The sequence below is a fragment of the Tribolium castaneum genome, chromosome 5 (assembly GCF_031307605.1).
Source record: "Tribolium castaneum strain GA2 chromosome 5, icTriCast1.1, whole genome shotgun sequence".
NCBI lineage: Eukaryota > Metazoa > Arthropoda > Insecta > Coleoptera > Tenebrionidae > Tribolium > Tribolium castaneum.
In genome coordinates, this window is record NC_087398.1 from 11,086,934 (window position 1) to 11,097,000 (window position 10,067).

At 35.9% G+C, this 10,067-nt stretch overlaps 1 protein-coding gene across 4 annotated transcripts in view; it reads left to right on the forward strand.

The window, feature by feature from the left end:
• Positions 1–9,768, forward strand: part of LOC660712 (venus kinase receptor) — a 75,875-nt gene extending 66,107 nt beyond the window's left edge. For all 4 annotated transcript variants that reach the window (XM_008194840.3, XM_015979835.2, XM_008194841.3 and 1 more), the window contains 2 exons: positions 1,131–2,366; positions 8,860–9,768. In XM_008194840.3, the coding sequence (XP_008193062.2) occupies positions 1,131–2,366; positions 8,860–9,313 (1,690 nt within the window). In that variant the 3' untranslated portion in view covers positions 9,314–9,768. The remainder of the gene's footprint in view (positions 1–1,130; positions 2,367–8,859) is intronic.
• The last annotated feature ends 299 nt before the right edge of the window (positions 9,769–10,067 follow it).

Consider the following 10,067-nt stretch of genomic DNA (forward strand, 5'->3'; position numbering starts at 1 on the left):
CAATCATCCATAAAATTTTACTGCTTTTTGCCGAAAACAAAGTTTGGTCAAAGGGCCTTCGGCTATAAAACCGACAGCCACTCTTATTAAGACTTTAATACATTTTTCGATTTTCTGTAAATATTTCGTCATTGGCTGCTTTATTTTTTAGAGAGATTATTTTTTGGCGAATTATTGGTAAATTTTTCCTGTTTTTTTTTCTGATTCCTGCCAAATATTTACTTCTTTGTTTTCTATTCGTGCGCCTACACTGTGTCTTTTTCTTTCCGAATTCCTTAAGAAATTCTCCTTTTTCTCTTTATTTTTCCTTTCTCGTTTACTATCCATAATGTTTTCAAACTCAAATAGGTCATCAAACCCAAATAAGTCTCAACTTTCTTTCCGGATTTCTTCAATGTTCCTTCGTTTCATTCTCTCCTTCTCTTACAAATTCTTTCTGTAACCCTACTTTGATTTTTTCTTAATTTGCTCTTATCCTCTGCCCTGACATTGCCTGGTTTTTTAAAGAATTATTTTTTGGCGAATTATCCTTACAGTTTGCCTAATTTTTACAGGAATCAAAGCTTTTCAAAAGGTTTTTCGATTGCAGAAAATTAGTAAACTGAGTAACTAATAAATTCTTGTGGCTTTAATATTTTTTGTTTTAAGTTATTTCGTCATTCGTTTGTGTATTATAAATTATTTTTTGACGAATCATCTGTAAAATTTTTCTGCTTTTTGTAGAAAATAAGGCTTGTTCAAAGGGCCTTAGTCTGTAAAACCGGCAGCCACTTTTTATTAAGATTAAAAAATTTTTTATTTTTCTCTCAATATTTCATCATTGGCTGCTTAATTTTTTAGAAAAATTATTTTTAGCGAATCATCCCTCAAATGTTTTTGATTTTTGCAGAAAACAAAGCTTATCAAAAGACCTTATCCTTTGATTGTAAAAAAATTGTGAACCGACAATAACTTCTTTTATACTTTTAATAAATTCTGCTTTTCTCATGATAGTTCAATATTTTTTTCCTGATTTTTGCACAAACATAAAGCTTATCCAATGTTCTTCATTTGCAAAAAATGTGAACCCCCAATGGTTCTTTGGCCTTAAATGGTCCATGTTTTATCCGATTTTTAAATTTTTTTTCTAGAAAACTGGTGCAGCTAATCCAGGAGACGGACTTCATGGGCGTCTCCGGCCGCATAAAATTCCGCGGCGGTCCCTCCCGTTTCTCGCCCATAAACCTGATGGAATGGTACGGGAACAAATCGCACATCGTGGGCCACTTCTACCCGAACATCTCCGACGACAAACCGGAGATCCTCGGCGGCGTTCTCGACCTCAAAACCGAGGCTTTGCGCTGGTTCACCCCCAACAAGCACCAACCAGACGACGGCACCCTGGTCCCCCCGAAATGCGCCCTCCAGAGCCTCGCCAAGGCCCTCAACGTCAACTGCGAGATGGCCATCGTCATCCTCAACATCATCCTCATCTGCGTCCTCCTCCTGGGCGTCTTCGCCGCAGTGTTCTTCATGAAGCGACGATACGAGAAGAAGGTCAAGTACACGGAGCAGTACATGCGCCACTTCGGCATCGACCTGCGCCTGAACCCCTCGCAAATCACCGACCTGGACAAGTGGGAGATTCCCCGGAACTCGGTCGTGATCAACCGCAAGCTGGGGGAGGGCGCCTTCGGGACGGTGTACGGCGGCGAGGCCAACTTCCCGGACAAGGGCTGGGTGGCCGTGGCCGTGAAGACGCTCAAGGTCGGCTCCAGCACGGAGGAGAAGCTGGACTTCTTGTCGGAGGCGGAGGTGATGAAGCGGTTCGACCACAAGAACATTATCAAACTGCTGGGCGTTTGCACCAAAGAGGAGCCGATTTACACCATCATGGAGTTCATGCTTTACGGCGATTTGAAGACGTTTCTGCTCGCCAGGAGGCATCTAGTCAATGATAAGACCATAGAGGAGTCGGACGAAATCTCCAGTAAGAAGCTGACGATGATGGCGTTGGATGTGGCGAGAGGGCTGAGTTATTTGGCGCAGTTGAAGTACGTCCATCGGGATGTTGCGTCGAGGAATTGCCTGATCAATGCTCAAAGGATTGTGAAGTTGGCGGATTTCGGGATGACGAGGCCCATGTTCGAGAATGATTATTACAAGTTTACGAGGAAGGGGATGTTGCCGGTGCGGTGGATGTCGCCGGAGAGTTTGGCCTTGGGGGTGTTTACGCCCTCGAGTGACGTCTGGAGTTATGGGGTGCTGTTGTATGAGATTATCACCTTTGGGAGCTTCCCCTATCAGGGGATGACCAATGGAGAGGTGTTGGAGTATGTCAAGAATGGACACACTGTGACGATTCCGCAAGGAGTTAAGACGCAACTGTGAGTTGTTTTTACTTTTTTATTTGTTTGTTGAGATGTTTTGCTATTTGTTGGCGTAGTTAAACTAGTTTTGAGAGAAATTTTATATTTCGGTTGTTGAAGATTTGCGTGGGTTTCAGTTGGTTAGGACAAATATACCTATTTTTAAAAAAGGCAACACTGATAACCCACATAACTATCTCCATTGTTCCCATTTTTGGTAAGAAAATTGAAATTGTCTTTAAGAACAAATTAGTGAATTACTTTGACTCGTTAAATGTGCTACATAAAGCTCAATTTGGATTCAGAAAAAACTGCTCCACATCCAAGCAGTCAGCAACGTTGTTAATGAGATAATTCAGGGTATTGAGGAAGGTAAACTCATGGCTGCAACATTGTTAGACCTTAGTAAGACTTTTGATAGCGTGAATCACGACCTGCTTATCCAAAAACTAGAGATTTACGGAGTTAGAGGCAAACCAAACAATTTTATTAAATAATAATAATAATAATAATAATAATAATAATAATAATGTTTATTAATGTTTAAAGACTACACTGGTCATAACACAAGTCAATAAGAGGGCTTACCAAGAACATAAATGACATAAAATACAATCATCATACATTATATATATATATATATATATATACAAAGTTAATACATAACATCACATTTAAAATCATTAAAATACTCATCATATGAATAAAAAGCTTTTTTACAAAGGTATCTTTTTATAACCTTTTTAAATTTATTTGTCTTTAGCTTAGCAATATCATCAGGCAACGCATTAAAAATTTTTATTCCTAATACTGTATAGGCAAATTTTATCTCTGTGACGTGTACTATATTCGTGAATGTTACTATGTGATTTAAAATTCTCTATGTTAGATTTTATATAATTTAAACACTGATAAATATACATACAAGGAACAGTAAGTATATTAAAATTCCTGAAAACATATTTGCAGTCTTCTCTATATTTTAGACCTCCTACTATACGGATAGCTCGACGTTGTAATCTGAAAATTGTAGAAATGGAAGCAGAATGACCCCATACTAATAGTCCATAACTGATGTGACACTGGCATAATGAATAAAATGCAGTTTTTAGAGTTTCAGGAGGAACTTGATCTTTTAAATTGCGAAGTGCAAAAATACCACTGCAAAGTAATTTTGCAACCTTTTCTGAATGTGTATTAAACGTCAATGAGGAGTCAAGAAAGATTCCTAAAAATTTTGTAGATCCTTCCACAAAATCTATTTTTTTCTTTAATGAAAAAACCAATGTATTTGTTTTATTTTTGTTTAATGTTAATTTATTGGATTCGAACCAAGACAAAGCCTTTGACTGTGCATCATCTACGATTTTTAACGCTGTAGACAGATTTTCGTTTTTTTCCATTAGAGTTGTATCATCTGCAAAATGTATACTTTTATTTTCCATATATGAAGAAAAATCATTTATATAAATAATAAAAAGAAGTGGCCCAAGTACAGAGCCTTGGGGCACTCCTAATTCAACACGATTTTTGCCTGAGTCAATTCCTTTGTGTCTTACAAGCTGTGATCTGTTGCTTAAAAATGATGCTATCATTTTACAACTACTAGGTAGCAAGTTATAAAAATATAATTTTCGTAATAAAATGTGGTGATGAACGCAGTCAAAAGCCTTGGAGAGGTCAAGAAAAGTTCCTATACCATAGCTTCCTTCTTCCAAACAATCTGTCATATATTTAACAAATTTGGTAACTGCACTAATTGTATTTCGGCCCTGTCTAAATCCAAATTGACTGTCTGTGAATAGATTATTGACTTCAAAATGATGAACTAATTGCAAGTATAAGACTTTTTCAAGTACTTTGGAAAAAATTGGAAGTAAAGATATTGGTCTATAGTTATTAACAACGTTAACGTCCCCTTGTTTCAAGAGTGGTATTACCACAGCTATTTTCAGACAGTCTGGAAAAATAGAAGTAGTAATACAAAAATTAATTAAACGAGTTAAAGGAGACACTATAAGATCTTTAATATACTTAATAATACGAGTGTTTAAGTTATATATATCCATAGAGTTACTAGATTTCATGTTATTTATAATATCGCGAACTGTAGCGCAGGAAACCTCAGAGAATGCAAAATTTACTCTAGAATCTAAGTCTGAACAATGAAACATCATTATATTTATGGGATCTATTGCTTTATCTGGTAGTCCCTTTGCCAGTTCTGAAGCAATAGAAGAAAAAAAGTCGTTAAAAGCGTCGCTACTAATGTTGCTGTCTTTACTATTCTCGTCAACATGTTTCCTTGACGCACAAGAATTATTTATAATATTCCAAGCTGCTTTGAATTTATTACTAGATTTATCAATATATTTTTTAGAATAGAATATCATATCTAAGTAACAGAAAAAAGATGGTTACAATAGGTGGCAATAAATCAGATATGTGTATAAACCCTCACGGCGTACCTCAGGGTTCCGTACTTGGGCCTGTTTTATTTATAATATATTTAAATGACTTTTGTAATTATTTACTTCCTTTCAAAAGTGTTCTTTACGCTGATGACACAACCTTTATAGTATCAGGTAAAGATAAAACTTCCCTTCAACTAAGCAGACAAACTTTGACAGACAAAGCAACGTCGTGGTTCGCATCAAACTTCTTGGTGGTAAATTCAGATAAGACACAGCGTATTGACTTTTCTTTTAACAATAAAATATAACTGGACACCATGTTAAACTTCTGGGTGTAGTTGTGGATGAAGCTCTAAAGTGGAGTTCTCACATTGAAAGTCTATGCCAAAAACTATCTGGTCAAGTTTATCTCATCAGACAATTAAAGAAAGTTTTAAGTTTAAGTTTGCATACCATTCAATTTTTCACTCACACTTAATCTATGGAGTGAAAAGAGCAATTAGGGTCATAGCTAACATTAGCCGCTATGATTCTTGTAGACCGTGGTTCATAAAATTTAACATAATGACACTTGCTTCAACATATATTTATTTCTCTTTGCTTGAAATCCACCAATCATCCCATAATTTCAATAAACATGCAGACTTTCACAATCAATACACTCGATCAGCACAACTACTTCTGCCACCCTGTTTCAAGAGTAGCAGTGCCGTTAGAAATACATTAAACCTCAATCTTTATAATAAGCTTAGTACAAACACAAAGTCTCTTAAATTAAATGCTTTTAAAACCGTTATTAAAAGGTACCTTATAAATGAATGTTATTATAGTATAAATGAATTTTTATCTAGTTCCCTCGCGATCTAGCTGTCTCTCTATTCTTAATTTATACCTTTTTTATGTAATTTTTCTCCCTTTTGTTATCTGTTTAACTTGATATGTTTATATTTATTACTTTTAAATTATATTATAATATCCTAATTAGTATCCATACGTGACGTGTTTAATTTCTGTGTATTCAGATAAGATGAATGAATAAATTATTATTATTATTATTAATGATAAATTTGTTAGTTTGTTTGCAAATTTTAATCCCTAAGTTAGATTAAAGTTGATGTCAAGTATTTTAATTTAATAATGACATACTAATTTACTTAAAAATATTTGGTCTAAAATCAACAAAAATAAGGCGAAAGTGGTGGTATTTTAATTACTTTAGTTCGTTTTAGTGCGAAACAAAGCAAAAACACAAAATTTTGCTATTATTCAAAATAGTGTTACCTTTTTATCAAGCCTCGAAATTGGTTTAATTTAGCTCGATCTAGCTCATTTTTGAACAAACAATTATTCATTGTAGGTTGTAGGTACGAAAAATTTCTAAAACAAGTGTTGGTTAAAAGTGTTGCCGGAGTGAAATCTCTTATTGGAGTTCCAATGTAAATGACTACCGCTGTACCTCAAAAACTATCAAACATATTTTCATAAACTTGGTATCATGTAAATGAGATTTTTTTCCTGTTTATCGGCCATTTTAGATATGCGATAGATTACCTACAAACTCTTAATAAAGGTAGAGAAAGTTTGACTAAAGTTAAGGATTTCTAGAAAACGCATTTTAAGAGGTTTTTTCGAATTTTTTAAATGGCCAATAAATTTATTCTTGTTGTTTAACCCGATAATTCAAGTCCGATGAAAAAATGTTTGTAAATAACACCTCCACAGAGGTAGCCTTATTCACAATCGAAAATCGAGCAAGATAATTTGCAACTCTCCCATAAAAAGTAATCGCAAACAATTAGACCCGGACTTCAAACATAATTTATGATCACCCCTGACGATGTAAACATGTAATGGCTAGATTTATAAGAGATTTCAGAGATTCTAAAATTTCTTTGGGATAAACATTCTTTTGAATGAGAAATGTGATTTCATTAAAAATATAAGGTACCTAAATTAATGTTTTGCTTTTATTTCTGGTACGAAGGACGAGAGTTTATTTATGAGAATGCATTTGAAATAATATTGGTTATTAATTACTTCGATGATAAATAAATATTTGGGGAACGGAGTAACAAACATTTGTCTCGAATTTGAGTCACTGGCAGCCCTTGGGTTCAAAACTTAGGCCGCGCAATTATAAAAGTACATCGCTTCCATGATACTGCGACCTAATTACGTGGAAAATTATATTATTTTAAGCTGAGAATTGATGTATTCTTTTTTTCAAATATGATGTCACTTTGATCTATTTAGTTAAATTTACCATCTTTTGAGAAAAATTGGAAATTTTGTTACTTTTACGTTTTTAGAGCATTTTATCAAGTTTTCGGTAAAGAACTGATTTTGGTAAACTTCCTAAACTTCTATTTTTGGGAATAATATTGGTTTGGTCTGTCATATGGGTCAAGCAAATACACCCTACAACTCTTTTCAGGCCACTGGTATATAAATGCAGGTACAAGTGAGTGAAAATCATTTTTTCGTAGATTTGAAGTATTTTGACCTCGTCAAAAGAAACAACTTTTCTCTCTCCAATTTTTGCCGAAAACATGTCATTTCGTCCAATTTAAAAATAAGTTAAGCCTGATAACTCGTCTCCGCCTATGTCTGGATACGATATTTCCACTCATTCAAACAAAAAAAAAACATGGAACGTAAACAGCGTAAAGACAAAAAAACTTATCTGTGTCAATGTTAGTGGACCAGTAGTACCATTATAAAAATTGCCCAAAATGTCGCCATTCGGTCGCAATGGCCAGGGTAGGAAAGCTTGGAGTCTTGCACACATCTCCTCGTGATTTCTAAATGATACGGTTGATGCTTGCAGCTTCTTAGCGGTATTGCTTGGAACACAATTTGAACACTAGTTGTTTCACGTAAATCCATAAAAAAAATCACGGATTAAATCTGGAGATGGTAAGAGTGTAACGGAATTATTTCCACTACACTAGGACCAGATCACTCAATTCGGCGTGTGAATAATTGGCCACAATGATTTAATTTCAAACTGACGCGTGAATTCACTCGGAAGCAGAATTACGACTAACTAACCGAACGTCTAAACAAACACCTGATAATTTTTTTGGTGCACAAACTTATCCCTTTTTTGTGTATAAAAACATTCACAGTCAATGTTCAACGCAATTTATTTTCCTTGATATGTTACTTCCACCTAACAAGGAGAGACACACTGAACGGCTCGTGAAAATCGTGGGGGGAAAATATTTTTGGATACGGAATTTATTTTGTCTTTAAATTGACTTTTCATAAGGCATTCTTTTAGTAGTTAAAATTTGTGAGCGCAATCCACAAACACCCTGTACTTTACCGAAATTTGTGACAATTGACATGACCTGCTGCTAGCTTTTTCACCGAAATTTTGACTTTTGGACGCATTAAGGAAGGTCGTTTAAAAAAACAAGGTTTATTTATTGACTGCATTCAAGTTTAAACTAACCATTCGAATTAAATTATTGAATGAGTTCAAAAATTCAAAGTGATTGGTCTCTCACTTTATCATAATGGCCGACCTTAAATGGACCAATCAAATCCAAAAATATAATTTTTCAATGAATCAGAAAATCAAAAGTGATTGGTTTTCTTAGTAATTTTAATGGCCGACCTTAAACGGCCCAATCAAAATACTTACAAATGTTACTACAATCACTACGTGCCTTACGTTAATTCATAAAGTTATGAGTCTGTCTTTGTTTTTGTGGCATCTCACATCTTCAGTTTTTCATTGAACTCTAACCCCCTGGGTAGTGTTAGACGTTCTGCTAGATGAAAAACACAAAAATTGGGACAATGAGTGGAAACAAATAGGGAATTTGAATTGAAACTCGTTTATTTTAGCCAAAAACTGCCGAATTCTTGAAATGCCCCTTCTGGCAAATCAAGGCGCATGCGCGCGCACCTTTCAAATTGACAATTGACATTTTTTAAAAATCTAACAAGAAAACTGACGAAAAGTCGGTGGAAACTGTCCCAAGTTATTCAAAATTAAATAAAATTGCCATTTATGGTAAAGCCATGCCAACCTGGCGGCTAAAAAATAAAAAAATCGAGAAAATTTGAGACGACTTTTTCGCTTGCAGGAGGGGCCTGCTGAAGTCCTGCTGGCACCAGGACCCGAAAATGCGCACCCGCGCGTCGGAAATCGTCGAATTCCTCGCCAACAACCCGCGCCTCATCGTCCCCTGCCTGGAAGTGCCCCTGGCCTCGGTCCAGCTCGAGGACACCAACCAGCTCGAAATCAACCTCCCGGACCAGTTCCGCAAATGCTCCACCAGCGACATTAAAGTCTCCCCGACGACGATCCCCAACGGCGTCGCCGCCCCACCGCCCCAGTACCTCGACACCGCCCCCACGGACAACTGCTGCCCCCGCGAGCCCCTGCTGGGCACCTCCAAGTCCAACTCGAGTCTCCTCAACTTCGGCAAGTACGTCGCCATTCATCGCGACGACGAGAGCAAGAAAAACGAGGAAGAGGGCGATTATCTAACGCATAATGCAACACCTGGGAATGGCTACGTTGTCTCCAATGTCTAATCTGACTTTCAATACGTAATTTTTTGTTGAGAGCCTTTTTTGCATTTCCACGATACAGTTGTTGGTTCTAGTCATTTGATATGTCGCTTAATCGAAATCATTCGTCCAATAGTATTAACGTGTATTAATTTTGTTCTATGAGCGGAAGGCCTGTGGCAAGTCCATGACTATTCTTCGAGTTCCTTAGCACATGAAATAAGACTTTAAGGGGACACTCCCGAAACAGGCGGTTTTTATTTTTAAAACGATCATATTTTATTAGTTAAGAATATTTTAAACTTGTGTCGCACTGTATATTGGATACCAAACGATTATATCAAATATTTATTTTTAAGGAGTGAGCGCTTGATGAGTGGGTGAATGACGCGTGTTTAAAACAATTACATTTTGTACCTGACGTTACTTTTTTAAGTAATATTTAATATCTAAGATTATTAATAAATACTTTCAATATTCTCCTGGCTTTCTTTTCCCCCCTCCTTTATAGTTATTAATAATACGAGTGCGAAAGCACAACCTTAAGGGCTGGCGTTATGCAACGAGCGTATGCCAGTTGCCTACCTTGGCACCCGAGAACTTTAAGCGTTTTCGAATGAAATTTTTTTGTTGGTAACACTTCAAGCCTTCTTGATTATATACTAAAAGTAGTTTATTTTTGGCCGAATGTTGTATAAATGTATCAAATAACACTTTCCCATCTGCTACTAGTTTTGTCTTTGTTGTTACTATGCGAATGAGTGAAACAAAATACAAA